This window comes from Caretta caretta, chromosome 10 (genome assembly GCF_965140235.1).
Source record: "Caretta caretta isolate rCarCar2 chromosome 10, rCarCar1.hap1, whole genome shotgun sequence".
NCBI classification, from domain to species: domain Eukaryota; kingdom Metazoa; phylum Chordata; order Testudines; family Cheloniidae; genus Caretta; species Caretta caretta.
In genome coordinates, this window is record NC_134215.1 from 13,549,912 (window position 1) to 13,569,988 (window position 20,077).

The window sequence follows — 20,077 nt, forward strand, 5'->3', positions numbered from 1 at the left end:
AAGGTCTCTGTGCAGCCAACCAGTATTGCTGGGGCCTTCGTGACAGCCCTTTGTGCAGCTTTGGGGCAACACAGACGATGACGCACATTGTTGATGAATGCCAGCCGACTCAGTTCAGCAGTGACTTAGAAGAACTGCACCACGCCACTGAAAATTCCATCGCTTGGCTAGACGACCATGCACACGCTAAACAAATAAAAGCACTTACAGGGCAAGATCTTTGACTGACGTCAGGGGGGGTACTTTGATTTGCACCAGCTGAAGTTCTGACACGCGGTGCATAGGACTTTTAGGGCCTAGTTCTCCACTGTCTTACCCCAGTTGCACCCAGTTGTAAGTCAAGGGAGCTACAGCGGCATAAAACCAGTGGTACCAAGTGGGGAGTGGGGTCTTTAATCTTCAAAGGGCTTTATTCACCTTCAGTAGCTAAATCCACAGAGGGCCCCTTTGAGGCAGGTTAATTGTTAGACCTACTTCATGTGAGTGGAACCTGTGCTGCAGAGAGAGGTTCAGTGAGCTGCCCGGAGGGAGTCTGTGTCAGCCCTGGGATTAGTGCTCAGGAGGTCCCAGCTCCCAGACTCCTACTTAGACCTAATCCATAAAACAGATCTAACCAGAGAAATACATGATTTTCCTCCTTTGTGAGGGTTGGAAAGTGCTCTGCTGTCTCTTGCTCTGCCCAAGGACCTCCCAGTGTGGGGGCAGATAAGAGCAACGTGAGGAGTTCAGTTAAAAGCAAACAAATGTGTTTGTGTAGGAGAGAGAGCATGACCTGTGTGGAAACTGGCACTTTGTGTCCAGACAGATAGTGTGGCAATAAGAGCTTCATTGTCATTGGCAAGGGAATAATGTTCAGTCCTTCCAGGCCAGCAGTGGACTGGTCCAGGATGCTTGGGATGCTAAAAGCATCCTGGCCTATTTGGTAAGTGGTCTGTATTTTTTGCGTGGCTGAGCACATTTGTAATAGTGTTCAGCCAGGCAAAAATACAGGCCATTTACTAGTTCAGTGAAGATGCCAGTGGGAATCTGGAGTCAGGAGGGAGGTGATTGAGAAGGGCATGGGAGCGGGGGTTCTTGTTCTAGGGAGGAGGCATTTCTGAAGTCACTGTGTTGCACAGCATCCTATCTTGTGACCCAGCTGGTTCACCCCACTTCTGGCCTGAACCTTCCCCCTTGTGCTATAATATTATACCAATTCTTCTGTATTTCCCAGAGCTGCAAAGCGCTTTCTCAAGCTGACGGCAGCCATTCATGGTGGGCTAGGAAAGTTTGCTGCATCATCACCAGGCTGTTTTGTTGGCCAGCAGCCTCAATAGGGAGCGTTTATGATTACATGAACTGCACGCTGATTTGAAAGATGCTTTTCTGGTTGCTTTTCAGACGTTTATTCATTCAACTGTGTTTTCCAGGCAAAAGAACCCAAAGCAATTATGAAGATTGAACATTTAAATGCGACTTTCCAGCCTTCAAAAATAGGGAACCCACATGGACTGCAAATCACTTACTTGAAGGACAACAGCACAAGGAATATCTTTGTCTATCATGACGATGGCAAGGTGAGAGCTCCGAGCTAACGGAATAGGCTGGTTTAGGTCCCAGGGGACATGAGTGCTTCCACAGAGGGATGCACTTAGGGTGACCAGATAGCAAGTGTGAAAAAATTGGGACGGGGGTGGGGGTCATAGGCGTCGGTATAAGACAAAGCCCCGAATATCGGGACTGTCCTTATAAAATGGGGACATCTGGTCACCCCAGCCTAGATGAAGGGGTTCAGCCGCATGCGCTGCCCCCTTGCCCAGCGTCTTCCAAGCAATGGAACCACAGGGTTAGTGGCAATAAAAATTTCCTTTTTATTTAATAGGAAGCAAATAGAAGGGGCAGAAGAGGCAGAGCCTCCTGGGGAGGGGGATGGAAGAAACCAGGTGGTCCCTGAATGCCTCTAAATAAACGAATGTACCGTGTAAAAGCTCAAAAGCTGGTCTCTCTCACCAACGAGTTGGTTCAATAAAAGATATTACCTCACCCACCTTGTCTCTCTAAATATATGTAAGATCAGCGTTGCCCATGGGCACCGCAAAATGCAGTCCTAACCTGCTTCCCCCTCAGCTGTGGGGCAGCCAGATTGGAGAGGCAGTTGCGACAGTCTGGGGGAGTGTCTGCCTCCAGTTATGAATTTCCTTGGGTTGTTGAACGCTGTCTGCAATTGGAACCGTCGCTCTGGATTAGATCATCCGCTCTGTAGCAGGAATGTGACATGTAGTGGGGAAGCTGTGTCTCGAAAGCTGCCACAGGCTGCCATCAAGGGCCATCTGCACTGAAAGGCTCTCCCCTGGTGAAACAATGGGGATGCTCCCATAGGGACAATGCCTGCGAATAGATTTTCTAGGCAGAAACCAGTTGGAAGGGGGAGGGGTCTGGAATTCCCACCCTCCTCCAGCCTACGCACCCAGGTTGTTTCCCTGCTTGACCACCTGAGCTAGAGGGGCAGAGATTGTTTCAAAAGGCGTGCTCCTCCTCCAACCCAAAGGAAGCTGTTCCCACTCCAGGAAAAGAGAGCCCAGCAGAGGAGAGGAGGCTGGAGATACCATGCCTTCCCTCAGGACCTAACTTGGGCTCACAAAAGGGGATGAGATCAGCCTGAGAGGGGTGGTCAGCAGTTTGTGGTTTTCCATAGATCTGTAACTCTCTTATCCTGTGTGTGTGTGAGAGAGAGAGAGAAAGGGATGTGGTCCCTGAAGGGTATAGCTAAGACCAGAGCTCCCACAGCCACGTGGTCTCTGGCAGGGAATGTGTCCAAACAACTGGGGGGCTCTGGAGGACAGAGCCTTCAGGGTCTGCACCTCAGAATGCACCTGAGACACCCAGACCAGAAGCAGGGATCCAGAGACAACAGGTAACTCTTGTTGGGGGAGGGTGACCGCCCCATCTGTCGCCTCTGGGCTGAGGAGCAGCAGCAGAGACAGGAGTGCCAGGGCAGCAGCGAGAAGTGCCTGAGGGAGCTTCTGGTGGCAGCCAGGCTCTGCGGGCAGGGGCCAGCTCCAGGGGGCATCGCTGGCTGGCGACAGGCTCCTTCAGGGGAGAGGCAAGAACGCATCAGGTGTTTACGCATCACCCTGCCTGGGGCACGCCCAGCCGTGCAAAGGCAACCCGGCTTGGGGAGCAGGACAGGAAGGGCTGCTGGGCAGCCAGCAGGCTCCCTGGCTTTCACAGAGCTGAAAGACAGGGGCCCGAGTGGGCCGGGAGGCTCCCACCAGTTTCTGATCCGCCGGTTCCTGGCAGGAGGTGATGGTTTTCATGGGGGTGCGCTCCACAGATTGAAAACCTCTGTGCTAAATAGAAGACAGAAATCGGGAGGGGAGGGGCTGCATTGCCTCTGCAGTGGTCAGTCACTATCCAGACCCAGGGAGCTTAGCAGTGCATAGGATCCAGTGGTTGGCTCCCATCACTGGTGTCTTTTCAGAGAGTAGGACCAGAGTGACAGGAGCCATCTCGCAACCTTATTTCCTTCCCCCAGCTACCTGGAACCCACTGGATCATAAGGCCAGCCCTGAAATGGTCAACAAATTAAAGCCCACCCATGCTTATGGATTTATTTTCCTTTGAATGTCAAGCTGCCTTTATCCTTGGACGCTGCATGAAACTAAGCAGGGACTGTCAGAATAGCACAGCAGGGTTTCACAGTACTAGCCACTCCTGCAGGGGAAGGATCACCTTGCTCCTTAACCAGTTGCTCACTATCTGTCCACACAGACATTGTAAATCCAACAGCTTTCCTAGTGGCAAGCAGTCAAGATGCGGGGCAGATTCACTCCCCAACTCATCTCCAGACAAAAAGGCCCGTGGTGCTAGTAGGAAACAATGCCTCATTGATAGATCTCAGAGTAACAGCCGTGTTAGTCTGTATTCGCAAAAAGAAAAGGAGTACTTGTGGCACCTTAGAGACTAACCAATTTATTTGAGCATGAGCTTTCGTGAGCTACAGCTCACTTCATCAGATGCATACCGTGGAAACTGTAGCAGACTTTATATATACACAGAGAATATGAAACAATACCTCCTCCCACCCCACTGTCCTGCTGGTAATAGCTTATCTAAAGTGATCATCAGGTGGGCCATTTCCAGCACAAATCCAGGTTTTCTCACCCTCCACCCCCACTCTAGCACCAGCAGGAGAGTGAATTTGTGTGGGGGGGTGGAGGGTGAGAAAACCTGGATTTGTGCTGGAAATGGCCCACCTGATGATCACTTTAGATAAGCTATTACCAGCAGGACAGTGGGGTGGGAGGAGGTATTGTTTCATATTCTCTGTGTATATATAAAGTCTGCTACAGTTTCCACGGTATGCATCTGATGAAGTGAGCTGTAGCTCACGAAAGCTCATGCTCAAATAAATTGGTTAGTCTCTAAGGTGCCACAAGTACTCCTTTTCTTTTTATTGATAGATCTGTAACCAAAGCGATCTCTTCCCCTGTAACAGATTCAGGGTGAGGTAATTACTGAGAACACCTTTTTGCTTCCGTGTCGCATTGCGGTGGATCTGAACTGGCTTCCTGCTTAGTTCTGACCCTCTTTGTAGGCAGCAATTAGCGCGTCAGGTCAGATTAGTTAGTGGAGTGGTGTGCTTCTATGGTGTTAGCTCTTCTGTCTAGCAAAGGATGGATGGACGGATGGATGAAAGCAAACGCCGATTCCCCATTTTTAAACGGGTAGGTCTTAGAAGGGTTGCTTGATTACGTCTGTGTACCTTGTGATTGCTTTGGTGATTTATTTGCAGAGCTGTTTTTCGTTAGCCTAGTGGTCTGAATCAAGTGGCAGTGGCTTCTCCGTCTTAGCACACTGCAGTTCATTGCTCAGTGCACCAGGAGACTCGGTCACAGTCAATAGTGCAATGTGTTTCTGAATCTCAATGAGCTGCCCCCAAACTCCCACTGCCCCACATGTGAATTCTGTGACAAGGTATCAGAGTCCTATACAATGGAGGTGGTGAACCTGATCACGAGGTAGCTGTTCAACATGACAAGGTGTCACTCATGTCATGAACAGTCAATTCCCTGGCAACAATTTTACTCCAGCGACTCCTGCTTATGAAAGATGTAATTGTTATCATGACTATTTATGATTGGTTTAGGGCTGATAATCTACTTGGCCCTGTGCAGCGCACAAAATAGAAACATTCCCTGCCCCGAACAGCTGGAAGACAGATACAGACAAGATGAAACAAACGGGGAAACTCAGACAAGGCCAGTTTTTTTTCTTGTAAAATGATAAAGTCCCTGCTGAACAGTCTCATAGAAGAAGTGGTTTGTGTGGCTTTGTCTGTTCTTTTAAGAAGGACCTTGTGGTCTGATTCTCCTCTCGCCCTGGCATTATTCCTGCTTTACAACGGTGAGACAAGGTGGGTGAGGCAATATCTTTTATTGGGCCATCATCTGTTGGTGAGAGAGACAAGGTTTAGAGCTTACACAGAGCTCTTCTTCAGGTGAGTTAGAGGAGAATCAGACCTCTGATGTATCTTTTATATGCTGAGCTGATGTTTTTTGTGCAGACTATAAAGTAGAGGTTTTCAAACTGTGGGTCTGGACCACAAAGTGGGTCATGACCCCCTTTGAACGGGGGTCATCGGGGCTGGCTTAGACTTGCTGGGGCCCAGGGCTGAAGCCCGAGCCCCATTGCCCGGGACCAAAGCCCGAGGCTTCAGCCCTGAGCAACATGGCTCAGGTTGCAGGCCCCGGGCCTGGGGATGAAACCCTTGAGCTTCAGCTTTGGCCCCCCTGCCCAGAGCGGTGGGGCTCAGGCTTCCGTCCCCACTCCCGGGGTTGTGTTTGTTGTCAGAAGGGGGAGGTCACGGTGCAATGAAGTTTGAGAACCGCTACTATAAAGGAATGACCTGATTTGGGACCTGTGTACCTCTACTGTCTCCGGGCCTCATTCATTCCCAGTGTAACGAGTATTCAGGATTTAGCTACTGAATTGGTTTTCTGAGCTCCTCTCTGCAGCTGGAGCTCACTCTACAGGAAGTCTCCTTTAGGGCACCCTGCTTGGAAGGTTAAAAGCCTCAGGCTGCTAGGTTACTACCAGGCTAGAGATGAGATGAGTTGGGGGAACCCTTCTCCCTGAAGCTTCCCGGGTTTCTAAGCCATACACCAAGCTTTTGGTAAGGTTCTGAAATGTTTGATTACAGGATTGTGCTGGGTCCAACAGAACTGAAAGAGGTGTCAACATAGCATCTCTAATACAACTGGGGATGCGCATATCTTAAGCATCTGTTGCTTGAGGGCCAGCTATTCCAGGGTCTGTCAGGTAGGAAGGCACACTGGAAGGTTGTATGTTTACCTGGGCTGATGAATCTGAGGCTGGCCCCACAATGTATGGATGTTCAGGTTCAAGTCTGGGGCTGGAGGCACAGTGTGGTTGCTTAGAGTCAAGAATCTGGAGTGGGAGTCTGCATTGGCAGTTGTTCTTTTTTTCCTTCACAAGTGAGGTGGCAAAGAGCTGAGACCCCACCAAAGTCAAATGTAACAGTCAATAGCTTAGTTTCTGCTTGCTGAGGGTATTAGAGGCATAAAGCAATAAATGAGTCTCTTTTTTTAGAGGCTGTTGAAAAGACATCTTTTTAGTCCTAAAATAGGCAAGGAGTTTTAAGTGTTTTTCTGGTTGATGTTATTTTGAGATTATTTCCCTTAGATTTATAATTTAATTTCAATTCCTGATGGTTGATCTTCCTGTCTTGCCATACTCAGCTGTAGATTTTTTTCTGACTTGCTAGAATAAACTTGATTTTACCATTGCCCCACGTTTAATAAGCTAAGAAGAAAATCAATGGAGCAATGACAATTTACCCTAGCTGGGACCAGCCCCCATGTAGGGAGGAAAGATGTCATAAAACACTATAACATATTATAAGGCTCAGGGAGGCAACCCTCCAACCTGAGATCCCAAGCAAACACATTAATTATCCATTTGGTGGCATTGTATTTATTCTTCATCTGCATTTTGATAATAAACCTTCCCCCACCCATAATTCTAACTCAATTTGCTCATCACTAACATCAGATTCCACTGCCTTCTGCTCTTCCTCTTTCTGGTAGTATGGCGAGGGCTGAGTCTGTTTAGTTACTCCAGATAAGAGTAAAAGACTATTAAGTAAAACCTCAGCCATTTGTCCAAGACTTTCCAAAATGCCTAGCTATTTTGAGTGCTACTATTTTTGCCGAACTTGAGACACTTAAAAGACCCGTGACATTTTGAGGGCACATCTTTAAGGTGTCTCAGGTTGGACATCCAACAATGGAAGCCTTCAAAATCACTAGCCAATCTTTAAAATCTTGACTCTGAAGCATAGAAAAGTTGGGCATCCCTAGAAGTTGACTTCTGGTTTGATTTATTGTCTCCTATGCTAAAACAACCTCACTTGAAAGAGTTTGAGATGTTTATTGTAGGTTCAATTCTCGCTTATTTAAAGTGTTCCAGACTTGTGAGTTAGTGAAGTCTTCACAAGTATTAATAACATGCAGTTATTTCAAAATCTTCCTCCACACTAATGATTACTGAGATGCAGACAGGTGTCAGACATCCCTTCCAGAACACCTTCCATTGTTCCGTACCTTTGAATTGTTATGCAATAGTTGAAAGTGCACTGATGCAGGTAATTTACTTTAAATTCATCTAAAATTTCCTGAATGAAACTTTTTAAAAAGTCCAGCAGCACAAGATCTGGAAATCTCTCCAGAAACAAATCCACAAATCAGCCTGGGGAAAAAAGGGAACTTAATAAAATCTAAATAACTAAAGACATAATCCAAAAAGATTTTACTCCAAAAAGGAAAAAGTGCTACGGACTCCAGGAAGTCCATTAAGGACTTTACTATTACTGTAGATTTTACATGGAAGGTGGTCAGAAACTACAGCGATGGGTGGCAGTATAAAACCCTAAGATAGGCCCAAATTCAGCAAAGAATTTAAAATATGTGCTTAAGCCCCATTGGCCTCAGTGAGGCTCAAGCACATGGTTAAGTCCTTTGCTGAATTGGAACCTATCTATAGTCTCTCATTCACTATTGAAATGTTGACTATCACTTTTTATCAGCCAATGATGCCAGCCTACGTTGCCTACTTGTTACATTTTCAAGCAAGCATTCTAGCATACTGCCACTCACGCTTGGGGTGAACTCACCGTAAATAGCTACAGAGCTCCCTCGTTATTTTCCTTCAAATCCCTCCTTAAAACTCTCCTTTGCTGTGATGCCTACAGTCAATTTTACCACTGGTTGCTGAGAGCATTGCCTGTCAGGCTGACCAATATTGTCTCATTGTTTCCTTGTATTTCTCCCTCTGTCTGTGTCCACCTGTTGTCTTACACTTAGATTGTAAGCTCTTTGGGGCATGGACCTTCATTTTGTTGTGTTTGTACAGTGCCTAGCACAATCGGGTCCTGGTCCACGACTGTGACTCTTTGGTGCTATGGCAATACACATTATAAATAGTAATAAATGCACATTCTGATTCACCAACCTCACTTCCTGCAGCACCTGGCTTTCCTCTGGAAACCACCCATCCTAATCAATCCCAGTCCCAGCTTGACTTATTTTACATGGATAGAGACCAGACCTCTGAGGTGTTGAGCTGCAGGCTGGGAGCTATGGATTATGAATCATGTGATACAAGTTTTTCTCAACCCCAATAGAATTTTGTTTCTTTGTTTTGTTCTGAGAAATGAAACTTCCCAGTTCTGTAGTGACGGTTTTCTGTTGTGGCATCTGGAGACTGCTACATGTTACCAAAGAAGTAATAAAATGCACTCTGTCAGATGAAATGTTGTGTAAGCATCCCTTATGGTAAGCTTTGGTGCAGGGACTTCAGACGTATGTACACTGAAATGGCAGCTGTACACTGTGAAACTGTGTGTTCTGTATTGTCCAATCCTCATCATAATGTCCCACCTAGGAAGGAGACAGGGCTCTGTTATAGTGAACAAAGAGGGGGTTTCTGTTAGTTCTCTGACTCTGTAGCCTCCAGTCTGACTAGAAGAACATGTGTGGCTTGTGGTTGCCACACAGGGTTTCCCCATGGCCTGGCCTGAGCTAAGCAGTTGTAGAAGAAATTGCTGACTACGCCCCATGTGTTAATGAAAACGGTTACTGCATAGTGTAGGCATGGCCATTGCCACCTGCATGCATATTTTTGTCCTGTACTCAAAGGATTAATGGTCATTCCATTATTTACAATAGAATATGAACTCTGTGCTGCAGAATGTCGCCAGGTCTTTCAAGCTGATCACTGCTGGCTGATGAAGGGGGGAAAATACTGAAGGAGCAAAACTTAACTTCTTTTTAAATAGAATACAGTGTTCAAAGAACACCATTGAGATGAATGTGAGAAATTCTGGGTAGTACAATTCAGCCATGGAAACCGAATTACATTCTAGATTTTGATTTAATTTTGTTTGTACCTTTAGGCTGCAATTCAGCAAAGCACTTGAGTACGTGCCTTAACTTGGGGCATGTGCTTAAGTCCATCCCTCTTCAGCAAAGCCCTTAGGCACTCTTTGAGCTCCGTGGGGCTTAGGCATGTTTTTAAAATCTCTGCTTTTGCCTGGCCCTCCCTCTTCAGAACCACAACTCAGCTGAGCCCTGTTACCAGAGTCAAAATGATGGGAAAGACAAATCGGAGCAAAATCACCACAATGATCACTGTGTAGATTGTATGTTTGCTGACTCCAACCTCTCTTTTTCATTATCAGGAAACAGTGGATTGGTTCAATGCCATCCGTGCAGCACGGTTCCATTATTTACAAGTGGCGTTCCCTGGAGCTAGTGATGTCGATGTGAGTTTTTCCTAGTCATTTTTAGTATCTTGTTAACAAGCTGGAAAGCCTGGCGAGCGCTCGATTCTTCAGAGTGTGCTTTACAATTATTATGTTTAAATAATTTTACTGGGAACTAGAGTCCAGGTGCAACACCTGCTACTACGTCTAACCCCAGAAACTGGGGTGGGGGGGTGTACATTTTAATTCCTGCATTCTCAGTATTGTGCCAGATCCTGTTTCTGTGTTTGTAAAGTGCTGGTTGCTACAAAGCTGCTCAATTAAAACTGTGTTTAAAATAAAACGGTGAGGAGGAGATGTCTTACCAAAACCCGGCCTTCTGGCTGAGATCAAGAGCAGTATTGCTTTACAATTTGATGCAGCTTCTGTTGCAAGAGTCTGCCTTGCATTTGCTGGAGGCTGGAATTGATGATCTAGCTACAATTTGCAAGTATAGTCACAAAATATAGTATAATATTGGGATGAGTTACCTTTATAATGAGTTTATTACGTTGTAGGTACACTGCAATTACAGTTTAATTACACTATGGTTTTGCTTTTAGATATGTATAATTACCACTAATTCATATAATCACCAAGTTAACAACATGACTGAGTTATCCACTATTACCTCCTTGGTTTTATACCTAATACATGTATTTTAGAATCCACTTGCATTAACTAATGATTGTATGAACTAGTGGTAATATTGGTACTGAAGAGCATCACCAGAGCATAATTACTCTGTACTTGCAGTGCAAATGCCACATAATTATAGCCACTGTAGTGTAACCTTTGTCTAATAAGACTTTTCCATCTCTAAGTACTTGATTCTGTTAAAATTTGTTTACACTGCCATATAAAATTCTCATGAAAATGCACAAGCCCTAAGCACAAAATGTTTTTGCCTGGCCATTCACATGATGATTAATGTTAGAAATCTGGTTGCTCTCCCAATACCATTGACAACAAAAGAAAAACTAACGAGATTTTACGTGCCCATCAAAATAAATGATTACCTGGTGGGGCTAGGTTGTGAGTAGAATTTTGGAAGCCTGGATTTATGACCTTGGAATGTAAAATTCCCGTATTTTTATGCTGGTGGAAAACTCTGTCAGACCTTATTGTTGTTTACACTAAGGCATCTTACAGTGGGTATTACTGGAATTTATACCCACTTTCAAGCTCCTTTCCATTGCTAGAGTGGTGTAAAGGGGCCTAGATGTAAATGAGAATCAGGCTGAGTGCTTCAGGAGACAGGTACTGTAGATATTTTGATATAGACACAAGAACCACAAACTACACCTCTGAAGAAACCTGCAGCCTTTTATAATGTTTTAAGCTGGCCCATCCCTGCTATGTGAGGAAAGTCTGTGTCCAACAGGAAGGATTACACAAAAATACTGCACCCTGGATGCAACTTAGCATGATGCTTGGCGGCAAAGGGTTAAGAATCTTGAAGTGATAAAGGTTCTTTCCAGTAAAGACAAAACTGCTTTCTAAAAGCAGCTGGCTGCCAGTCTAAAAACTGGAGATTAAGATATTCAGGATCTTTGCAAACTGGCTGTGGGATTCTCCAGGGTGCTTTTTATGTGATCACATAACTGGTTTATCAGAGCCTTTTGTTAGACAGAATTACATGTCTCAGAAATATAATTTTTAAAGCTTTGCCATAAATAACTTGTTTAAATGCGAGGCTGGGAGTGGGGGAAGGTGAGAAGTGTTTAATCAGTCCTGTCAGCTCCATTTGCTGGTGAGTCTCACTTTTCTTTTTAAAGAGCCTCACGCATCCATCTGCAGAGATCTCACAGCTAGCAGCTCATCTGCAGCAAGCATTTTTAAAAATAACCTAGGCCCTGTAATTATTGTCAAGTAGATCTCAGCAAAAGGGGAGTTCACAGACATGTGTAATAGCCTTTAAAGGCAGATGGCATATTAGAGCTTGTGGGTCTTCTGTATGAGCTTTTGGGTCATACTGATCTGAGAACAGAGGAGGAAAGGAGAAAACAACTGGGTGTCTGGGTCTCATACCTGATGTGAAAATGATCTGGGACCAGCTCTTAGGGGCCCAATCCTGCAGTCCTTACTCCAGCGAGTAGGTATGTTGGGGTCCCTGGGGCTACCTTCCTGTTCAAGGGTTTACAGAACCAGGCCCTGAGTTTTACTCAGCCCTTTGCGATGAGAACCTATCAAGTCGTGATGATCCCAACCCCACAGAAATGAGTGGGAGTTTTGGCACCGAGTTCAGTGGAAGCAGGACTGGGTTGAAGGACTTCATGAGTAATATCTGTAGGCCAGTTAACCATAAATGGGGCTGCCTAGAATGATCCGTCTCTTTACTTTAACCAGGTTGAATGTTTAAGGACATAGTGTAACTATCGAAGAGTGAGCCAGGGAACCCTGGCATGGCCCCAAAGCTGAGGGGCAGTGGGCGTGGGAAACTGGGACATGGGAAACTGGGACCATCTCAGGGCATCCCTGGGGTCTGCTCCCTCCCCAAACCCAGGAGCAGGGACCATCTTTTCATTATGTGCATACAGCACCCAGCACGGTGGACCCTGACTGGGGCCTCTAGGTGCCACTGTAACACACGTAATGAATTATTAAATATTATCGCTACATCTTTGCATACAACCCCAGTTCTCACACTATCTGGGGACAACAGGCTCCTGGATTGCAACCTGATTTGGCTTTCTTTGAGATCAATGGGAGTTGTGTTGTTGACTTTAATGGGAGGCAGGATTAGGCCTCAGAGAGCTCTTAGGTAAGAATTTAACAACAGGGAGCTTCAAGTTAGATCCTAAATTCACAGTTTGGCATTTAAATAAGTGGCCTGATTTTCAAAAGCACTGAGACCCTGTAGTCCTCATGAAAGTCAGTGGAGCTAGTGAGTTCTCAGTACATGTGAAAACAAGGCCACTTATTTAGGTGCCAGACAGTGGATAGACCTAACTTAAGGCCTCCAGTTCTGAATATTCTGACACACTCACCAGGTTTCAGAGCTCAAGCAGGAACATCTACACTGCTGTTTTTAGCCCCATAATGCGAGCCCGAGTCAGCTGACCTGCGCTCTGAGACTCGCAGTGGCTGGGTGTTTTGGGGGTTTTTTGCAGTGTAGTCATACCTGTATTACAAAGCTAACACGGGGTCAAAGAAGCTGAAAAATTCTTAGGGGAAGATGAGAGAACAATAGGAATAAATAAATCCACTTCAGTATGCCTTGAGACCAGTGTCATAAGCTGTCCCCAGCCTGCATGTGGGCTGGAGGTAACTCTTTCTCTTGGCATTTTTTTTTCCATAAACTCCCATTGAAATGATAACTGGGGGGCTATGGCATGACAGCACGTAAGCCTGTGTTTGTGACTAACGTGCACTAACATTGTACTTTTTTTTGCTTTCTTATTTTGACAACTCTAGTTGGTGCCAAAGCTTTCTAGGAACTACTTGAAGGAAGGTTACATGGAAAAAACTGGGCCAAAGGTGGGACATCATGTATTTTGTCTTCATACCAAAAATGAGTTTGTTCTGTACTGCGTTGTGATCCACATAATGGGGGGGCAGATATGCTATGGGAGGGTTACTGTGTGAAATCCAGCCATGTGCCAACACTTCAATGCCTTTGAATGTATCTCTTTGTTCTGCACCTCACCCTGGATTTTATATCCAAGTTTCTTGTGTTCTCCCCACTACCCACCCTTGTTTCCACTATTCATTGCACTTTCCTGTGTGCTTATAGTTTTGTAAGCGGGCTAGAGATAGCCTAAAGGTAACATTCACATTCCCCCATGCAATGCACGAGTAAAAGAACTTGGTGTGGGACTGAGAGATGGAACCTGTCTCTCCCTGCATCAGCCCCACATCAGAGGTAGTACATGCAACCTTTTCATATCACTGTTTCCCCACTACATGGTGTTCTGGACCAACGGATCCACCAGCTCAACGCCCTCACCGTGCTCCCAGCAAATCCCATGCACAGAGCCACTGTTGCTCGCTCCTTTGTAGTGCCTTTTCCCCTCTCTTGGAATGGAGGGCATGTGGCTGGCATGGCTGCAGAATGGGAGGTTCCCCTGCCCAGCTGGCAGCCAGGAAAAGGGGTGTCTGAAGGCATTCAAGGCCTCTGTGAAAGCACAAGGAGTTGCTGCGTACGTGGGAAATGCCCATGTCGCTGGATTCACTGCCAGTCTCAAACCAGGGAGCGGGTTTGGCTTTTCAGGCCCCTTTGTTAGCAAGTGAAAAAGAAAGAATAAAATCTCCTACTGTGCCAAGAATTGAGTAATGACTCTTCTCTTTGGGCTTTATATCCCTCTGGAGAAAAGGAAATGCTTCCGCTCTTGAAGCTGGACTCACACCTTTCCTGCCAACTAAATGCCCATTTTCACACTCTCTAGTACATGGACTAACCGCTTATGACTCAGAACCCCCTCTTCTCGGTAGCTATTATATGAGGTCACCTCCCCGCCCCCTGTTCATTAACACGGGAGTGCACAGCTGCAGTGGGGACACAATCAGGTGAAAGAGGAGCATTTTGAACAGTATAATCATCTCTTCATACATGGGTGAAATTCATCCCCATGTAGAGAGCTAGCACATGGCGTAAACACTGCTTAAGCTCACTAGGCATAGACTTCGTGCTGGCCTCTTCATAGTGGTAAATGTCATCTATGCATGAAGAAACCTTTAGGCCTGATCTGCACCTGGTTTTTGTACTGGTATCACTATGTCGCTTAGGGGTGGGATTTTTTACCATCATACTGGTACAACCCCTAGTGTGGACACTGTTATACCAGTATAAAGGTGCCTTATACCTATCAAGCTTATTCCCCTTTCCGTACTGGAATAAGCTGCATCAGTATAAGCACTCTGACACCAGTATCACTGCGTAGACACCAGGTACCAGTACCGCTTTAACGGATAGAAAGTGGTGCAACTATTGTGTGTAAACAAAGCCTTAAAAACCACTGGGTGAAAAGGAGAATGCCATAATTTATGGCAGGCCCTGGATATTAGTAATGTACGTACCATTGATTTTACATGATTTACATCTATTTTTTTAATGACTATTTCCCCTAACAGCTGCTGTATGTTATGGGGCCTAGCTTACTAAAGAGCTACAGAGGGTCTCCGTATGTAGCCCAGTTACGTGTTGGGAACTTCCCAGGGTTTTTCAGCATTTAGTGGGTGGAGGTTGAGTTCATCTTTTTAGACGCAGGAGCATTTCTTTAGCACTGTAGAACTCTGTTTCTTATTCTCTCTTAAAATTCTTTTTCTTCATTTTAAGGGGTGGGGGAGCAAGAGATTGTAGTTGACAGAACAGAAACATTTCAGAAACCAAGGCCTGATAAATTGGTTAGGGTCATTTTTGTTTCCTTCTGATGTCTATTCTGTGATCAGCCCTTATAGGACTGGGACACCCGTAATTAGCTCAACTGATAGCTACATGGGCAGGCCAGAGAGCTTCATAAAATGCATAATTTGTGTGACATGGAGCAGATTGCAGCCATCCACTTATATAATACAGAGCTGAGGTCTCCAGAGACTACAGATCCCAGCATGCAATTCTACAATTCAATGCACGTGGATGGCTGGGTTGAGAACATTCCATTCTGGGATCTGCAAGGTGCAGCTCCCTGTTAAAGATAAGGATGGTCACGGTCTGCTTTCTAGAACTCTGAGGGCCACATTTGACCTCCAGGCTATGCTTTGGGCCTCTTGTTTCAGGGACAGGCATTTGCCATCAGTCCGGTGACTCTCACACTTGCAGAGCAAACTGCCTTCAGTGTCAGCATCAACCATTCCAGCACTCTGCAAATGACTGAGTGATGAGGCTCCTCAAACAGCAGTTAGCTTAGAAAAGCCCCATCTCATAGGCACTGAACTTTTTCCACTCCCACTCCACCCCGAGGCCCCATCAACATTCCACCCCCTCCACCAAGTCCCTGCCCTCGCTCCGCCTCATCCTGCTCCACCCCCTCCCAGAGGCTCTGCCCACCCACCACTCGCTCTCTGCCTCCCGCAAGCCCCTTCTCAAGCCACCAAACAGGTGTTTGGCTGATCGGAGGTGCTGCCAAACAGCTGATTGGCAGTGCCTCCAAACAGCTGTGGCTGGTGGGTGCTGTTTTTCCCCAGCACTCTCAGAGTCAGCACCTCTGCCCTGTCTTCATTTCTAATAGAGGTAAATGGGGCATTCCAAGAAAAAGCACAATCCTATCCTAAACAAACCAGCCCTGCTGGAGATTTAGAGCTGCAAGGGCCATGACATACCTGGACCAATTTAGATATCTGCTAATCCGATAAAAACACCAGCCAATCATGAGATTCCCAGACCTTCTAGAATTCAGTGGGATCAGCTGGTAAATTGACTGATGGTGACAAATCCACTGAAATTAATGAGGCCAGTAGCCTGGCAGTTTACTGCCCTTGCTAAAATATAGGGATCTCAAACTCCTGGGTTGGTCAGGTGCTGGAGGCTCTGCTGTTGGAATGGAGGAAGCATCTTATGCCATTCTCCAGCACTCCTTTGGCTATTATAGGAATAGCACTCACATACTGACAGGGAGGAACAGCTCTCAGAGTGTGAGGAGCTGGAAGGAGGGAGGTAAAAAAGCTTAAAGGCAACCTGCACTGGGGAAAAAACTGGTTCATGTCTTGTTTTTTTTTTTTTTTTAATTCTCTATATGGCCTTGAGTGGATTTCCATTCCCTACCCCTCCACACACAGCCTGTCCCCAAAGCAGAAAATTTGAGGGTTCTGCTTGCTTTTTGTGTGAGAAATTCAGGTCTTTTCTACAACTTCTCTTGAGGTCTGAACTTCAGCAACCTGTGTTGCTATGAGACCCTGAATCTATTTACACTGGAAAATCAGGGGCTGTGGGACAGGAGGTTGCAGCTAATCAAACTGCTTACTGTATTTTTCACTCCATGCATCTGATGAAGTGGGTTATAGCCCACGAAAGCTTATGCCCAAATAAATGTGTTAGTCTCTAAGGTGCCACAAGGACTCCTCGTTGTTTATGCTAAGATGGTGTCTCTTTCTCCTTGAAACATATGTCCCAAGGCATTTGTTCATCATAAGGTGCATGGGGTCATTCCCCCCCCTCCCCCAATCTAATGACTTTACACATGTGTAAAGCAGCGAATACTGTACCTAAAAGACCCACAGTGTGAGAAATGTTGATAAGGAGGAACGGTGAAACAGCAGTGCCAGGGTGCAGGGAGGCACCGGCTGGGTGGTGGAGGAGAGGATATAAATGTATCTTAAAACGACTGACAGATTAGCCTGTCAATTCTCCCTCCCTAAAACTCCTATTGAAATGAATGGCCCTGTTGTACTGGGAAGTATTATAAGTATTGTCACCCATTGGCAGATAATAGCCACTCGGCGCTTAAGTTAGTGCAGAACCTGCCCTTTCTGAACTGACTGAGTACGTCTCTCCCACCAGAACTACCTTGAACAACACCAGTGCCCCGTAAATTCCCTCAACTTCTCTCTTTAGAAGTGAGCCTGGTTTTCCTTTGCCTTTGCTCAATCACTTTTTCCCCCCAACTCTTTAGCAAACAGAAGGTTTCAAGAAGCGATGGTTCACCATGGACGACCGAAGGCTCATGTATTTCAAAGATCCTCTGGTAAGGCAAAGGCATTTGAGCTCCACGCACGTCTGCATGGAATAGCCTGTAACAGAGTTTGGTCTAACTGGGAGTAACGTGAAAATACTTGGGGCAGGTTGTTCGACTTTTGTCCAAAGCCCAGTGCACAATAGCCTGGTTCACAGTTCGTCACCGAAATATCCAGGAACCCCTATTTAAATGGCTGTAAACAAGTCCCATCCCAACCTTTATTTCCTTCACCAGATTTTTCTTTCCCTCGGCCCTTTTGCAGGGCTTTTCGGTGCTTTGTTGCCATCGGGGCTGGGATTGGTAAAGAATTTCACTTGCCCAGTTCCACTGGGTCCCTCTCTGCATGAGGCTTCTTTGAAAATCCCAAACTAAAATCGTTGCCAGTAATTAACATTACCATGGTAGTCACAATATTAATTAATATTACCACTGAGAGGAAGAATGGGCCATGGTTAGGGCATTCAGCTAGGACTTGGGAGACCTACTGTGCCACAGGCTTATTGTTTGACCTTGGGCAATTCACTTAGCCCCCCCTATTCCTTGGGGTGTGTCTACAATGGAGCTGGCTCAGGTACACATACCCATGCTAGCTCTGATCAAGCTAGTGCGCTAAACATAGCAGTGTGGCTGCAGCAGTGCAAGCAGCAGGACAGGCTAGCTGCCCTATGTACATATGTAGGGCTTCAGATGGGATTGTACTTGGCTAGCCTTAGACCAAATGGCGCCCCCTCCCCCCCGCATTTGTTAAACTTTTGAATATCTTAATTTTTTATTGCATTTGTAGCCCATTTCATGACTTTGATGCACGATTTGCATGCCTGATTTATCCCTGTCCTACAAGACGATAAATTTGCACACTAGGATCTGTAAATCTGCCAACCCTGTGCCCCACAAGCCCAGCACCCCAGGCAGTCGCCTGGCTCACCTGCCCCTAAATCCGGCCCTGGGGCTAGCTTGACTCACCACTCACACAGCCGTGGCTACACTGCTCTTTTTGGCTGGGGTCTGTGTACCACAGCTGGAAATTACACCTCAGGATCCAGTGTAGACATACCTTTAGTTTCCCATCTGTAAAATGGGGGCAATAGTGCTGCCCTACCTATGGGAACGCGGCCCACATAAGATAGTTAGACAGATGTTTATACTAAGCACCAAGCTGTAAAGATTTTAATGTTGACCATGGGATCTTTCAAAGCACTGTGAAAACACTCATCTTCACCTCATTCTTCCAGTGTAGGCATGATGATTATTATCCCCTCAAAGGGCCTGGTTCTGATCTCATTCCACTGGAGTCACTTCTCATTTATTCCAGTGTGTGATCAGAATCGGGCCAACAGTGATTTAAGTAATTTGATGAGTGCCTCATATCAAATCAATGGCAGAGCTGGGGTTAGAATTCAGGGCTCCTAATCTCATGTTCTAAGCAACTGGCCACCCACCTTTTTCTCTTTTGTCTTGATTGACATGTCTGGTAAGAGAATAATTGCCACACAATCAGACCTTTATAATAGTACATGCAGTGTTTCCATTTCACTGGAATTAATGACACCAAAGATTATATACCAGAGAGAGAGAGATTTCTATCTTGCAGGCTAGAAAAATATCAAGCTGAAAAATTTAAAATGCAGCAAGGAACATGCAGGTTAAATGGTTGGAAAACTTCAAAAATAGAAGAGTCTGGGATTGGGGCAAGCTCCTGAGAGGCTGCAGAATCCCTGGGCCCAATCCTCAGCTGGTGTAAAGCGAAAGAACCCCACTGAAGGCAGGGAGGCAGTGAAATCAGAAATCAATGGAATTGTGATGATTTACATCATCTGAGGATCTGACCCACTGTCTCTTGGAGTTGATACTTACTAATGAGGAGTTTGGGGGGTGAGAGGTTAGAAGGATAGAGGCAGTAGCAGGTCTCTCTCTCAGAATGAGGTCAAAGCACAAAATGTGTGTGGATTTAGAAGTTTGGGGGTGGGGGTGTGTGGAATCCAGGGGTGTGGTTTGGCTCATTATTAAGTAGGAGCTACAGTATTTGCAAAACTGAAATCTTGTGGATTTCAAACACCTCTAATCTTTGTGGGTGTTTGACCTTGGGAATTTGCTTCGTAGACCTCTCTCGCTGTTTTCTGTTGATGGGAGTGCTGGAGGCTGTGCAGGGAGAACGCTAACGTTAGTTTGCTGCATGATCCGTATTCCACATCACCTTGACAAGCAACTTTGAAAGGGCTCTGAATCATTTATTTATATCTTGTAGGATGCCTTCGCTAGAGGGGAAGTATTTATTGGGAGCAAGGAAAACAGCTACAAGGTCCTGGAAGGACTCCCACCATCCACCCAGGGAAATCACTGGCAGTATGGGATAACCATTGTGACCCCAGACAGAAAATTTCTCTTTGCTTGTGAGACAGAAAGTGATCAGCAAGAATGGATTACAGCTTTTCAGAAAGTCATAAGCAGGCCAATGCTGCCTCAGGAATATGCAGGTAAGTTACCCTGCCAGACTGAGACCCCTGGAGAATTAAGGCCTCCATTTATCCACCATACGTTAGAGAATGGGGAGACTGAAGGAGAGACAGAGCCTTTCACCTCTAAATCAAATCTAGTCTGTATGGGAAGTCCTTACCATCTGCTGTGTGTTCTGTAGCTTATGCAAAATGTGTCCATTTCCTAG

General features: G+C 45.9%; 1 protein-coding gene across 1 annotated transcript in view; it reads left to right on the forward strand.

Moving 5' to 3' along the window:
* The window catches only part of ADAP1 (ArfGAP with dual PH domains 1), a 102,952-nt gene that overhangs the window by 76,768 nt on the left and 6,107 nt on the right, over positions 1-20,077 (forward strand). Inside the window, exons 6-10 of the mRNA XM_048867025.2 lie at positions 1,410-1,556; positions 9,740-9,823; positions 13,220-13,282; positions 17,353-17,424; positions 19,661-19,889. Of these exons, the coding sequence (XP_048722982.1) occupies positions 1,410-1,556; positions 9,740-9,823; positions 13,220-13,282; positions 17,353-17,424; positions 19,661-19,889 (595 nt within the window). The remainder of the gene's footprint in view (positions 1-1,409; positions 1,557-9,739; positions 9,824-13,219; positions 13,283-17,352; positions 17,425-19,660; positions 19,890-20,077) is intronic.